At 35.4% G+C, this 14,989-nt stretch overlaps 5 protein-coding genes across 8 annotated transcripts; 2 read left to right on the plus strand and 3 right to left on the minus strand.

Annotated features, from left to right (window-relative positions):
* Window positions 1-106: 106 nt before the first annotated feature.
* Window positions 107-3,940, plus strand: LOC108567533 (thiamine transporter 1-like). 4 transcript variants are annotated; one of them, XM_017928061.1, is made up of 4 exons: window positions 107-806; window positions 2,057-2,370; window positions 2,865-3,069; window positions 3,133-3,940. In XM_017928061.1, exons 2-4 carry the CDS (start codon window positions 2,065-2,067, stop codon window positions 3,891-3,893), a joined length of 1,272 nt encoding a protein of 423 aa, XP_017783550.1. In that variant the 5' UTR covers window positions 107-806; window positions 2,057-2,064; the 3' UTR covers window positions 3,894-3,940. The 4 variants fall into 4 exon arrangements, with proteins under 4 accessions (XP_017783550.1, XP_017783553.1, XP_017783551.1 ...); XM_017928064.1 differs by having other exon boundaries at window positions 107-276; XM_017928062.1 differs by lacking the exon at window positions 107-806 and adding an exon at window positions 1,107-1,817.
* Window positions 3,941-4,354: 414 nt separating this feature from the next.
* LOC108567518 (probable NADH dehydrogenase [ubiquinone] flavoprotein 2, mitochondrial) lies at window positions 4,355-5,488 on the plus strand. Its single transcript, XM_017928029.1, has 5 exons — window positions 4,355-4,489; window positions 4,582-4,713; window positions 4,769-4,956; window positions 5,013-5,297; window positions 5,361-5,488. The coding sequence occupies exons 1-5, from the start codon at window positions 4,454-4,456 to the stop codon at window positions 5,452-5,454; spliced, it is 735 nt and encodes a 244-aa protein (XP_017783518.1). The 5' UTR covers window positions 4,355-4,453; the 3' UTR covers window positions 5,455-5,488.
* A 2,079-nt stretch (window positions 5,489-7,567) lies between these two features.
* LOC108567491 (zinc finger protein 425-like) lies at window positions 7,568-8,115 on the minus strand. Its single transcript, XM_017927987.1, has 3 exons — window positions 8,023-8,115; window positions 7,833-7,905; window positions 7,568-7,788 (listed from the first exon to the last, which is right to left on the minus strand). The coding sequence occupies exons 1-3, from the start codon at window positions 8,113-8,115 to the stop codon at window positions 7,568-7,570; spliced, it is 387 nt and encodes a 128-aa protein (XP_017783476.1).
* Window positions 8,116-8,922: 807 nt separating this feature from the next.
* Window positions 8,923-11,122, minus strand: LOC108567492 (gastrula zinc finger protein XlCGF17.1-like). Its single transcript, XM_017927988.1, has 3 exons — window positions 10,897-11,122; window positions 10,712-10,837; window positions 8,923-9,113 (listed from the first exon to the last, which is right to left on the minus strand). Exons 1-3 carry the CDS (start codon window positions 11,120-11,122, stop codon window positions 8,923-8,925), a joined length of 543 nt encoding a protein of 180 aa, XP_017783477.1.
* Window positions 11,123-11,369: 247 nt separating this feature from the next.
* Window positions 11,370-14,337, minus strand: LOC108567493 (zinc finger protein 790-like). The gene is made up of 6 exons (XM_017927989.1): window positions 14,133-14,337; window positions 13,814-13,927; window positions 13,048-13,232; window positions 12,072-12,081; window positions 11,822-12,013; window positions 11,370-11,566 (listed from the first exon to the last, which is right to left on the minus strand). The coding sequence occupies exons 1-6, from the start codon at window positions 14,335-14,337 to the stop codon at window positions 11,370-11,372; spliced, it is 903 nt and encodes a 300-aa protein (XP_017783478.1).
* Window positions 14,338-14,989: the final 652 nt, after the last annotated feature.

Here is a 14,989-nt window from a genome sequence, read left to right on the forward strand (position 1 = left end):
GATGCTCAATAAACATACATTTACATTTGATTCATTCATCCTTTCCATTTTATTTGTAGGCTTAATTCCAGCAATACATACGACTTAGTTTGCTTACATGATTATTACATAATCTTTATTTTACTATTGACCGGTTTCTGTCTTCCATACTTTCTTCGTTTGCTTAATCGACCAGTTTGACCACGTGCTCTTTTTACCGCGTGTGCTGTGTAAGATTTGTTACTCTAGTTACAAGAGTAAATAAACTCTGTTTTATTTGAAGTTCTTTTGCAAATGGTATCTACAGCATTTCCTTCCATTGAGTAGATTGCAATATCGATTTCATATTTACATGTTTCAACACCTAAAACTGCCTGTCTTTAATGTTACACAATCGTTTTGTTTCATACAATAATATGTAACGAGGGTTATCGTTACTAGATGCATTTAAATGTGTTTATTTTGAGCATAGTTCTTTTACTACACTATTAATAATATCAAAAAAATATTATTTTCTTATTAGATTATTTTAATTGCAATAAATATGTGCTTAACTTAAAGTGATTGAAGTATTTTCAATAGTGAAGGCGCTGATTGCAAAGTGGAATGCGTAGGAACTAACCATGACGTTTGTAATAAATGCGAGTGCGTGAGCAGCGGCCCGCGGGCCACGTTTGGCCCTTTTGTCAATATTGATTTTAATTTAATATTTCTGGGTATACATTCCAAAACTGTTTATAATATACATACTTTTTGTTTATAATAAACAATCTCATTTATCTCAAGTATTAGTATTAATCACAGGATTCCAAATGCTTCTACATTAGGTAAGTAATATGGATACATTGTCAATGGTCATATTTAATTAAGAAAATAATGTAATTTATTGATGTCTCAGAAAAAGATTACATATTAATATGTAAATTGAAACTTAATATAGCGGATACATTTTCTTTGATTCATTTGTTCGTAAGTTTTTTTGTAACCATGACAAAATTTAAAAAATGCAATTTTCTACGAGTGTGCGATAAGAAATTGTCACGTAATCAGTTTGTGTTCGTTAGTTTATTTTTACGCTCAATCATTGAATGGAGAAAATCGAATATATTCATTTTCGTTAAAAGCTTAAATAAAAAGCTAATATAATACATTGATATTAATTATATTAAAGTTGTTGCTAATAGCAATCGTTAGTATTACTATAGCAACTTACTTTAGTAACTGTAACGATTGGAGCGTAAATGAAGTTTAGCGAATCATCCGGTATTTGCACCGTTCGTACGAAATTAAACGCGGAGTACTAGAAACACACATATAGAGCTCAAGGTAAATACGTAGGCTTACATAGTAGCAACATCATATGACTTTCAACGGTATTGCGCAATCTTGCAATGCACCTGAAATCGTGCGAACAAGAACCGTTCAATACTCTTCAAAGTGTCGGATTCGCATCGTGTCCAGTTACGCACTGGAATCAGCGATTTTTGCAATTCGAAACTAAAACTATTCAGGCAAATCTACCGATAAAATAACGTTCCTTCAACGCATATTTGCCTATCGCAATTGATTAATTATATAATTATTACAACAAAAACAACAAAAAAAAATAGTTACACTTAACTGCAGAGAAATAAAATGCATGCACACGTATAGTACGATAGTGCATGTAATTAACGATAAAAAAATTCACGTGTGCGATGTGGGACATTTTGTAATTTCGCGGATCGGGACAAGTCGCAGTTCGATCGGTTCGCTCTGATAGCAATTTGCTTTTTTGAATTTGTTTTATTTTTGAAAAAAAGAGCATATAGCAGCCCTTGCCTCGCAGAACAACCCACGTAAATATTTACAATATTTAAGTATACATCAAATTTAACATGAATTACAAGTTTTGATCATCGCTGAAATACGTTCGCTTGAAAAGCAAGTTCAATTAACTTTACAAGCAATTTAAATTCAAGGAGAAACTGTTCTCTTATTGACAATTTTAAATTACCGGATCGTAAAAGTATAACTTATTGCGATATGATGAATTATCTGCTTAATTTCGTTTCTTTTCTTTAAATTTTCATTTTAGATGCTAGAATGGAGAGCTGGTTCAAGATCAGTTTGCTGCTGTGCGTGTTCGGATTCATCAAGGAGTTTCGGCCGTCCGAGCCATTCATCTACGAGTACCTTTCTGGACCATGGAGAGATCTGGACGACGACGAGGTGACCCAGAAGGTCTACCCTGTGGGTACCTACAGTTACCTGGTTCATCTGCTGCTTGTCTTCCTCATCACCGACTTCTTGAGGTACAAGGCTTTGATCGTGATCCTGGGACTTTCGGGCATCATCGTCTGGAGCATGCTCATATGGACGACATCGCTGTTCCATCTGCAAGTTCTTGAGGTAAGTCTAAATTGAAAACATCCAACTCTCTTCATGTCTGCTGCGATGGCCTTGTACGTTATCAGCTCGGTGCAACTTCAAGCTAATATTGGGATGCGCTACATTACTAGTGTGTAATCTCTAACGATAATGAATCAAGATTATTTTCCTGCCGTATACCATCTATCTAGCAACATTATAGCTTAAAATAAACTCGAAAACATATTTAATTGTTTATCATGATTATCTAGTATTGTTACAGATTATTTCCTATAGTAGTAATTAATACAAATTATATTTAGAAAATAAGATTGATTTATCCGAAAAAATATATTTTTGACTGATGCTGGGAATTGTTAAACATTGCTAAATATTAAATAGCACACATAAACACAAAACTTAATAAATTGATATTAAAAAAAAACTTTTTGTCTGAAATAATTTGTTAAAATTCTTGAATTTTCAATTTGTTTTACTTATAAACAATGTTTCATTTTTTTAAAATTTTGTTTTAGGGCGTCTATGGAACTTTTATGTCTTGCGAAGTGGCGTACTACACGTATATTTATGCAAAAGTGGATACTAAATATTACCTGCAAGTCAGCTCGCACACAAGGGCTTCGATTCTTGCAGGAAGAGCGTTGTCGAGTATTGTCGCTCAACTGCTCATTTCCTTCGAGCTCATGGATTACAAAGAACTGAACTACATTAGTTTGGGCGGTGAGTAAGAAAAACCAGGAACTCTATCTGACATATAATGTCTTTTGTTTTTTTTTTGAGTAGCCATGATCATAGCCAGCTGCTGGTCCCTATTCCTACCGAACGTCAAAAAAAGCATCTACTTCCATCAGGATGGCGTCGAAAAGGTGCAGATGTCTTCGAAATTCCGCGGCGCCTTTACTCTGATGAAGACCCATTTCCTGGAGTCATTTTCAAACAGATACGCGCTGAAATGGTCAATTTGGTGGGCTTTGACTACAGCCGGATTCATTCAGGTGCAGGTCTACGCTCAGCCGTTGTGGGGCGAGATCTTGGACTCCAGCGAAGGGAGCGTTTACAACGGAGCCGTTGAGGCTGCAGCTACTCTTCTCGGCTTTTTGAGCGCCCTCTTCGCCGGTTACCTGAAAATCGAATGGAAGGGTAAAGGTGAGCTGGTGCTCTCGATTTGTGCCATCATCGCCGGCGGCCTCATCGTTCTCAGCTCACAAACCGAATACGTTATGGTCAGCTACATCTGCTACGCTCTTTACTGCTGCATTTACCAGTTCATGATCACCATCGCCAGCTCCGAGATAGCCAAATGCATTGCGGACGATAGCTACGGTCTGGTCTTCGGTATCAACACCTTCATTGCTCTGGTTTTGCAGACAATACTCACGCTTATCTTCGTCGAGGAGAAGGGCTTCCACATGAAACCCAGAGATCAGCACCTGGTCTACGGTATTTACCATTTCCTGATTTCCATCGTCTTCATCATCATCGGACTTATATCTCTAGCGAAAAGAAGAAGAAATAACTCAAAACGTTCACTTACTATACAATAAGGCAAAAGACGCAGTACAACTGCCGAATAGAATATAATTTCAGTACTTAGGACATTATATACTTTAATTAGTTTTAAACTTCGTTACTTAATTTTACCTATAAGACCCTAACGAATTCCTGTAGTTGCATAATCATTCTTTTAAATATTTGAAAATTTATTCCAATCTGTGCATTAATACGTAAAACTTTCAAATATATTTAATTTATCTCTATATCTAGTTAACTATATGAGCAACCCTGTATATTTCTTTCATCACTCGTAGAGCCATCTATTGGCTGATGATTAAAACTTGCATTCCTTTTTAGATGCTTATAATATTGCCTAACTTTAATAAATTTATGTATTTGCTTTAAAATGTTCATGTTTTCTAACAATTTGATCTTTCAATTATTAATGGATTAACATTCTTAAACGCAATTAAAATAAAATAATTTTACATGTATGCCTGATGTAATTATATTGCCTAACCGCGATTCATTTTGACATTTGACAATTGTTCAAGTGTCAAATCTAATAGGAATATCCTTAGTTTTTAAATAATTTTAAAAGAAAAATACAATGTTATCCTCGGTCAGGAAGGCTGGCTGCTCCTTGGTAAGCAAATAGTTGTGTTACCAATAAATTATCTGCAATTTGTTTAGTAAAAATGATCAGTTACATAACATTAACCTCTTTTATTATTGTAGTGGAGAGGTGTTGTGGCTCCGAGGTCTATCCAGACATCTTCAGCACTCCAGCATGACAGTCTCTTTGTGCACAGGGATTCGGCTGCAGATAATCCAGATATTAAATTTGAATTCACCCCTGACAATATCAAGGTAAGTTAACAATTGGTTCAGTAAAGTTACATATGATGGATTGTTGTTGTTGTAGAGGGCTGATGCCATCCTGGCCATTTACCCTGAGGGACACAAGAGGGCTGCCATGATCCCATTGTTGGATTTAGCACAGAGACAGCAAGGATGGTTGCCATTGTCCGCTATGCATGCAGTTGCTGATATGCTGAAACTCCCCCGCATGAGAGTCTATGAAGTTGCTACCTTTTACACAATGTTTATGAGGTCTGTGTTTATTTACAAAATTTGTATTATATGAGTTGAAGTGTTTAATCTAATAGGAAACCAACTGGTAAATACCATTTGCAAGTGTGCACAACTACTCCTTGCTGGTTGAGGGGATCTGATGAGATTCTGGAGACAATTTGCAAGAACCTTAACATGAAAGTTGGAGAAACGTCCAAGGATGGTATGTACACGATTTCCGAGGTCGAGTGTTTGGGTGCTTGCGTGAATGCGCCCATGGTGCAAATCAACGACGACTACTATGAGGATCTTACCGTGCAAGACACGGAAGAGATTCTCAGCGACCTGAAGGCCGGAAAGAGACCGAGGGCTGGACCCAGGTTTGTCTAATTGAACATCAACATTGTCTTTTACGTTTTATTCATGATTTCATCCTTTATTAGGAGCGGCCGTTTCGCTGCTGAACCTCTTGGTGAGCCAACATCTCTTAAGGGAGAGCCGACTGGTCCAGGATTCGGTGTTAGAGCCGACTTGTAAATAAATATGAAACAATAAAAATAGATTTAATTTATTATTAGCACCATTCATTCAAATCCTGCTATCAATTGAATTACATTTAGAATATATAAATATGATAATTATTATTGATTCTGTAAATTAATGTGATCTAAGAAATTTATGATTCTCTATTAGAATTTGTTGTTATAATGATTTGTTTTAATTGATCTTAATAAATGTCAAACTTAATTTAATGTCAAAGTACTGACATAAAGTAAAGATTCTTGGTTCATTTTTTTTACATAAAGAAGTATAGACATTTGAATTTGACAAATGTAATACTACATTTTCTTCAAATAAAAAATATATTTTTTTTTCTTTCTTTCTTAATATTTATAACGTTTTAATAATTTTAAGAACTTATCAAATTCTCTATTAAATTGACGACCGTAGAAAACCCTTCTGTATTCAAATGACAGTATCAGAGTAGTGAGTTTCTTCCGTTGTAATCAAATTGTACTCTTAAAACATGCTCGGTACTTTCGCTAATTATTCAATACACTTGAAAATAGCATAAAAGTGAAACAGCAATGAATAAATAATGCTTTTATTTGGATCTAAGTAAGTTTAGATTACAAATAATTGTAACCATTTTCGATTTTAAATATTAATTAATCATTGTACATTGTTAATTCTTCGGTTGAGGTATATATATATAATAACCATGAGTGTTTGTAGAAATCAGTAGTAATCTGTTTCGAAATCGTCTGCGGACGGTGGACCGAGTCTTTTGCAGATTTTGAGAGGCGGATGCCTGCTGCGGATGTGCCTCGTCAGATTTGGTTTCTGTTTCGAGGTGTAAATACAAAAAGGGCACCTGTGACTGCCCATCTTTCCGCATTCGAACCTCACGTGCCTGTAGAGCGACGAATGAGCCTTGTAGATTCTTCCGCACTTCGTGCACGTGAATCTGTTCCCTAAAAGAATGCACGTACTTTAATATCGAATCGCAGGTCGTTTCAGAAAACAACAACAATATAAAAAAAAATTATATAAAATGAACATTAAAGACACCGGACGTGTACATAAATCATAAAACAAAACATTTATTATGACTATCTAGTTGACTGTTATTATTTTGTGTTCGTATAAATGGTAAATGCACGTCTGCAGGAACGAGTGTTTTTAGTTAACTGAATGGCTTCGTTGAATTGTTTATTTAGGAAGAACGTGATCGATCATTGATGTCGGAAAGTGTGCAACCGCAAATCGTTCTTGTAGTAGAACCTGTGATTGCAGTAATCGCAAACGAAGGTTTTCTCTTTGCCGCACTCCACGTTGATGTGTCTCTTCAGGTTCCTCAGCAGGGTGTAGGCTTTGCCGCAGCAGTTGCACTGGAAGCGCTTCCTCAAATCTAAAACCCAAAGACGACGAAACGCACTTAATTAATATTTAAATAAGATATATGCATATCTTCTTCAACAAAACAAGAAAAAACTTTCTACTAAATCGCAGCTTCTTATTTTTTTTTTGCAAAATATATAAAATTAATAATTATTCCTGATTAAAGTGAATAGATTGTTACTACTCAACTCCATGGTTACTCCTTGGTGACCATAGTTTGTATGACCAAACACAGTTGTTGTTTTTTTATCAACGAAAATCAACGCCTACATTGAGCTGAAATCATGAATATTAACTTTTTATTATTTATTTTCTGATCTATAATATAGAATGTGCTAAGATTGAATTAAATATTGTGTTTTCTATCCAATAAGACATCAGTTGTAATGTTTTTCTTTTACTTATATCACTATTCTATGCAGTGAAGTATTTTGTCTCTTCTTTAGCATCAAGTTTGTAAAGATATAATCTATTGTTCATCAACAGTTTTTAAATATTTTGTCAAGAAACGCGAGGTTTGCAATAGTTGAGTTCTTACAAATATCTCAAAACCAATTTTTGGTTTATTCATTCATGGATGAGGAATAATCAAGCGTGATGTATGTGTGTGTAGCGATGTCTTTCTGAAATAAAGATTGTAGTTGTAGTTTCATTCTGTTTTGATATTTGTTGATCTGTTTTTTTTATTATAAAATATAGACATGTTAAGAAAATACATCGAAGGGCACATGGTGTGTTTCGGGTGAGATTAGTTGAACTGCTTCATTTCGTGTCGCATAACGTGGATTCGATGGTCGCTCTTATAGTAGTAGGACCGCGGGCAGTAGGGACAGTGGAAGGTCTTGGCCTTTCCGCATTCGATCTTACGGTGTCTCTTCAGGTTGTGGTAGAGGGTATAGGATTTGTCGCAGTTGGGACAGGCGAACGCTTTCCTAGTTTCCCCATACAATCCTCCGTCCGAGGAAAACTCTGAAAATTGAGCGGCGTTAATAAAAGAAGATGCGACGTTCTACCACGATCTACAGAGACGCGCGTCCTACACGACGTCGTGGTGGGACGAGAGAGGATGGCGAGGAGAGTACGAATCTACAGAGATGTACAATACAATACGGTTGCTCAGAGAAAAATGTTATGTTTAATTTTCATGTGCTCTTTGAGGACATATTTTCGGGAGCACTGGTAGTTGCAGATCGTGCACCGCACCAGTTTTCCGCAATCCTGGGAGATGTGCGACTTCAGAGTGTTCGCGTTCTTGTACGCCTTGTGGCACATCGGACACGTCGGTCGTTGGTACATCGAGGCCGGAAGATCTGCAAGACAACAAGAAAAAACCCAAGTCAAATAGAGACGATCGCAACGCATCTTCTATTGATTTTTTATTTTCTTTTGGTGTGTGTGTGTTTGTGATTTTTATCAAAGTGTTTCTTCTTTTAGATGCAAAAGAGATTACTTAAAGTAAAGATTAAATAGTTTCTATGTACGGGCTTATAAATGGATATTGGAAAGTCTGTGCTTGATCCGCAAGTGGCACTGCAGCTGGTATTTCCTTTTGGAGCTGTAAGGGCACATTGGGCATTCGAAGGCGCGGATTTTGCCGCAGTCCTGAGACAGATGCGTCTTCAGCGTCGTCGCATTCTTGTAAACCTTTCCGCAGTTCGGACAGGCTGCTCCTCCGTCACCGTGCACTAAAACGAATGACTTCAGTTAACGTGTTCATCGTTCGCACTTTAATAATAAATATGCATGCTGATATATAATGTAAATGACTAACATTAAATTGTAAACATCCATCCCAAAAGAATTCATCACACATTTATTTATTTTTTTCTTCAAGATATTCTTCGATTATAAAAAAAAAAAGTTAGTAATTCCCAGATAAAGAACGTCAATTTCATTGAAACATACTAGATCTTAAATTATATTTGTTCCTAATTTATTACACTCTGCAAAAAGTGGTAGGGTTGTGAGTAAATGATTGTGATTATTTCTAAAGTTGCCGAGTCTCATCTGGAAATTAACGAATAGTTCTTTTATTTAAAAAAAAAAACATCAACAATTCAAATAGAAAATTCAAAAGTCTTAACGACAACGAAACCGAAACGTTCAGTTTAGGTAGCTCTTGTGTTGGGTGAAGGTGTGCGTCTTCAACACGGACTTCCTAGAGAACCTCTTCCCGCAGATTCTGCACTGAAAGAATCCGGTCGTGCTGCACTCGTACTTCATGTGTCTGTTCAGGTCACCCTTGTGCTTGTAATTTTTCGGACAGTACAAGCAATGGTATCGCAACGAGTCGTCTGCAAGCAGAAAGAAGAAGTGGAGGAAATGTTGTGAAATTTTTTGGTTTTCGAACACGCTCCGTTCTTCGGCAACAACAAAAACAACAACACACCCTCAACCCCCAATCATAACCCACAATATGTTTGTTAATTCTGTGTTTATGTTAAATACACTTGCAGGAATTTATGGTTGACGTATGTGTAATTTTTTTTTATTTTGCTACTGATGTTGATGCAATTTCCTATTTTGCAAGTGATCTGGAAAATGCAAGAATTAAAAAAAATACAAATATTGACATTTAACTGTCATTAATCAATAACTTTCAGTTGTTCTGGTATAATTAAGTGTTATCATAACAACATGATGAGACAAATTAGACATTACTAATCGACTGTTTTAGACAAAACAAAAATTTAAAAAAAAAACTATTATTAACATAAGTTGTCCTGAGATAGAACAATGTTTTGACTTGGGGCACCGCGGAAAAAAATTGATATATTAACCACTGGTTCATTGAACAACTTTTATATATACCTTTATGTCATTGTATATTAATTTTAAATAACAACATGTTTTTTTTTAAGAATACTAAAGTAATATTTTCATAAATAGTGTAATTAGTAGTGACTTAAATATTAAATTAGTTTAAATCAAAGTTTTATCACTAATTGTTCATGTTGGTTTTACTATACAGTGGAACCTCGATAACGAGTTTAATCCGTTTCAAAATTTCCGGATTTTTACTCGTTTAGTAAAACATATTCAAAAATATACATATAATAAGTGTACATAAGTTTTAAACATGATGTAGCAGGCGCGCAATCTGGGACTTCTCTTATCGTCACTCCTTATACGAAACATCGCTCGTTAAGCGAGTCATTTTTCTTACAATTCATTTTGCTCGTTAAGCAAGGTACCACTATATTTTGTTTTGCAATGACTTTTACACAGTTGTCAAAAATATAGATGTTGTCAATAAAATAATATTGCGAATAGAGAGAAAATTAAACCTTTGATTTTAAATGAAATATTCATTAATTCCATAAATAATTGCAAAGTATAATAGCTAAAAGATGTATAAAGTTCTCAAACTTTGTTGTTATAGAAATATAATACATTTTTGATGTTGTAATCGAATTATGTTTATATTAGTTTTCAACTGTTTTTTTTATCTCATAACACACTTGAAACTATTGTTGAAATTCGAGGACATTGTTGTCGATTATATATATAGAATTGTTGATTGTACCTGAAATAAATTACACCGAATGAATTCAACTAACGATTTGAATTCGTTTATAACTAGAAGATTATCTGAAAATATTGAGTTTCTTTATTGAACAACAGTATTGATAATTAACAAAAATAATAAGTATTAAGTCTATCAGCTAAGTAAATTACGATGAAACTGAAGATATTGTTATTGTTAATAGACTAAGTAAACAAGTAAAACATTTATCAACTACATTAAAATATATGTATATATATGTGCGTATCTGTTGTCTGAAGGCAACGGATTTCATTGTGAACCATCAGAGCGGTGGTCTCCGCGGTCCTCTTGGGCAAATCTGCAAGTGCTGAATCAAAATGTACTTTGCCGTGAATCCCTCGAGACAGTGATCGCAATAGAACTTGGAGATAGAGTTCTTGGCGCATTCAGATCTCAGATGCACCTCCAGGTCGTGTCTGGTGTTGTACCGCCTACGACACTCCTTGCAGAAGTGCACTCTGCTCACGGTAGCTGAAAGATAACTGAAGGTAAATACGGACGAACGGTGATATTGAGAGATGTATGCAAACCTGCATCATAATTCGCGGTGCAGTTAACCATGTGCTTGTTCAGATTGAGCTTCGAGCTGTAAACCATCTGACACCTGCTGCAGGTGAAGAACCTCTTCGTGCGTTTCCCGCAGTTCAACTGATGCCTTTCGAACATGTCCGGATCCTGGATGAATTTACGACACTTGGCGCAGAAGAGTTTCGTGTCTGGGGGGATGACCTCGCTGTCGTTGGGCTCCGACTTCATGGGGTCTAAAACAGAGAAGGGAGAAGGATGTTCGAGACATGCGATTAATAATTTTGAAGACGATGGGATGTGGATGTAAGATTTTGTTCGTTCGTTTCTTTCTTTCTGAGAGAAGGCTTAATGAAAGAAATATGTGTGCTTCTTTTTATTGAGTTCATATATATATATATATAGTCGAACATGAACAAACTAAAGGAACTAAAAGAGAAAAATAAAACAAACTAGACTAAATTGATTGATATTTCTTTCAGTGATAGACCGAGATGTTGTGCTTGTTGGCGATGTGCGAGTTGAGGATGTGCTTGTGGTAACAGGCGTAATTGCAGTAAGGACAGATGTTGCGTTTCTCCTTGCAGCATTCCACGTTCCTGTGTCTGTACAGGTTGCTCCTGTGGAAGTACGATCTGCCGCACTTGTCGCACGGATACTTCACCCTGATTAAGTCTAAAAAACAGAAGAACAGAGATTATTACGTGGAAATCGAGAGCTGCTCGGAAGAAACAGATCGAACCCAAAAGGAAATATATCGTCATAAGCACAACACAGAGAACAGAGAAACTTGGGAAGCGTTTTATTATTATTATTAATTCGTTTTAGAAAATAAAACAACAATCGGAATATCGCATATAATCACAATTACAAGCTGCCTTAATGATATATTATCAAATTTTACATAATAAATTGATTGATTCTCTTAACGTAACACGCGGTAGTGCTTCCGTTTTATGTGCTTGTCCATCACGTGCTTGTGATACGCGGCGTAGTTGCAGTACGGGCAGATGTTGCGTTTCGTCTTCTGGCACTCGATCCTTCGATGTCTGCACAAGTTGCTCTTGTAGGAGTAAGACTTTCCGCAGCGATCGCAGCAGTACTTTTCCCTTGCAACAGACACTAAAAGCAGAGAAGAAGAAAAAACGGAGCCAATGAAAACTGGTCGTCGCACACTTACGTCTAAAATACTACACAAAAATAAAAACAAATAATTTCATCTCTTACATCTTTCAATTTTGTTTGTTTGTTTTATTATTATAATTACAAAAAAAATAAGGAAAAATTTACGGAAAAAGAAAATTATTACAGTAAACAAGAAATGTTTTAACCTACTTGATACAAAATAATAGAAAAGAATAGCTAAACTAATTAAAATGTCTACTATGTGAATTGAGTAAACAATAATAATTGACTTAACATCAAGATTTTTATAGTGGAAAAGATTGAATAAATCGAGTGACTCGTTGAGAGGAAATACAAAAAGTTTCCAATTTAAATTAGGACAAAAAAAAAGTAATTATTTTGTAATTTATATAATTATATTTGCAACTTCTCTCGTTATAAATTGCATTTAAATTCCATCAACCCAAAAGATACGTTAATAAAGCAAGACACGAAATATTTATAAAATGAAACTAATGAAATTTTGATTATTTTTGAAAACTTATGAAAAGAAAAATATTGAAATTATTTAATACTACAGTATAACGCGGTACGAATAAATCGCGTTATCGTTAAAATGATTCATATGTTTTTTGTTTGCTTGTTGCAAGAATAATATTTGGATGAATCTATTAATGCGAGTTAATTGGAAACAAATGAATTGTGGTAGAGTAGAATGGAAATTGTAAATACTAAATAAAACCATTCATAATGGCTACAGGTAGAGCGTTTTTTCAACAATAATCTTCATAATTCTACTTTTTACTCGACTCAAAAACAATTTTAAACTAAAACCATATCATAAAGCAAAAAAAAAATAAACAACGTAATAACATATTTGTCAGAAAATAACAGAAACAAAATCTTAAAAAAAAAAGTATGCGAATTCTTCAAAACGTCCTGTCATTTGGATGGAAGGACGTGTCTGTATCACATTTGTTGGCTGCATTTTCTATGTGTTCGTTGTAAAACTATCTACTAGTTTTCCGGACCTCCTTGTAGTGCAGATTCTGCACGTGCCTTTGAACATGGGACGTCCTGAACCCGGCGTAACTGCAATAAGGACACTTGAACTTTCGCTTCCGATTGCAGACGTTGCAGAAGTTGTTCATTCTGTTGATGTCGCCCGCGAATCGTTTCTTGCACCTTCTGCACTTGACCTTCTCCCATTCCGTATCTGAAAAGAGAACATATTGCAACAAAGAGGCACAGGCAAACACAAAGTTATATAAAAAAAAAAAACAAACAATAGTAAAACAAATATAGCGATGGAAAAATGCAGTTGAGGTTTTTTTTTTTGGATTTGAGGTGCAATTTTCAATAAGAGACTGTTTTTTAAATCTTTTATTAGTGAAATTGCGTTAACATGTCTAGGGGATTTCGGAAGTGCGTCTTCCTGTGTCTGGAAAGACTCGGCTGGTGACTGTAGCATTTACTGCACAAGTCGCATCTGAAATTTTTCACTTTAAATTTCCCATAGAACGGACCTAAAAGAAAAAGACGTTTTTGCTAATTACTCTGCTGGAAATGCCGCAAACACAAAAGAAGAGAAAAAAAGAAAATAAATAATTTGGAAATATAGGACATACAGGAACGATATTTAACATCATGCAACACGTTCATTTCTTTTTTATTAATCTTATTATTATAACTATGGACACATTTCTTCTGGGTTTCATTGTAAAAGGGTTCTGTGTTTGAGTTTGAGGTGTCTTTCGGTGTGGACCTTCTGGTAGCCGATGTACTTGCAATACGGACATTTGAAGGTCCTCTTCTTGTTGCACTCGTAACGGTAGTGTCTGTAGAGGCTGGGCTTGTGCAAGTACGTTTTGCCACATAATTTACAAGGGAACGTCTTCCTCTCGCCCCAGCCTAAAACAGAAACGTTCCCAACGTTAACTGGCCTACATCAACAAGTCGCCTGTTGCTTCTGTCAGATTGATTGCGCCCTTTGCGATTGTCTAACTTTTCTTTTTATTATTATTATCATCATAATTCTTTTCACACGAAACACGATACAATCTAACTATTTGTACTTTCGACAGATGTACTTATTCCAAATTCTACACGTTCAGGCAGTTGTGGACTTTGAGCATGTGTCCGACGAGCGTCGTGTTCCTAGTGAACTTGCTCGAGCACAGCGAGCATTGGAACATCTTCTCCTTGTTACATTCGAACTTGATGTGTCGCACCAACGAACCCTTCGTCTTGTACGACCTTCTGCACGTCGCACACTCGAAGTATCCTTCGTGACTGTAATATCCATTACCTAAAACAAACATAGATTAATGAGATGAACACACACACACACACACAGCAATTTCAATCATTCGCTAATCGGCACACGACAAGAACAAAACGAAAAAACAATTGTTTTACTAGCATTTTCATTCGTAAACGACAACATCAACAAAACAAAAAACGGAAAGAGGATCAAAATAAAAAGGATATAGTTGTATGCATAAATAAAGATATCTTTGTGTTTATTTTCAATTCGTTTATTTGTTCTTAGTGTGCCATGCTTTGAAGTGTCGGCGGTAATTCGATTTGATTTTCGTCACGTACGGACACAGGTGACATTTGATCGAAGCCTCCTTGCCGCATTCGTATCTTACGTGGGACGACAGAGAATGCTTTCTCATGTAAAACTTATCGCAGTTCGCACACTTGAAACCTTAAAAAAAGGAAATTCCAATGTATTTAAGAAATAACGAACACACATTAATCAACGAAACGAGTTGTATTCTACTGATTTCAATTTTAACATTCAATGTCTGCAAACAATTGTTTCATTGGTATCAAATACAACTAAAACATTTTATGATAGATGACAAATTAAGATGCAAATGTAATTTGAAAAAAAAAACTTAAAATTAATACTCATAATAGATAGTATAGTAAAATGAGACTGTAGAAAAGTGTTTTGTAATTACC

This window comes from Nicrophorus vespilloides, unplaced genomic scaffold, assembly GCF_001412225.1.
Source record: "Nicrophorus vespilloides isolate i.1.1-1 unplaced genomic scaffold, Nicve_v1.0, whole genome shotgun sequence".
Lineage (NCBI taxonomy): Eukaryota > Metazoa > Arthropoda > Insecta > Coleoptera > Silphidae > Nicrophorus > Nicrophorus vespilloides.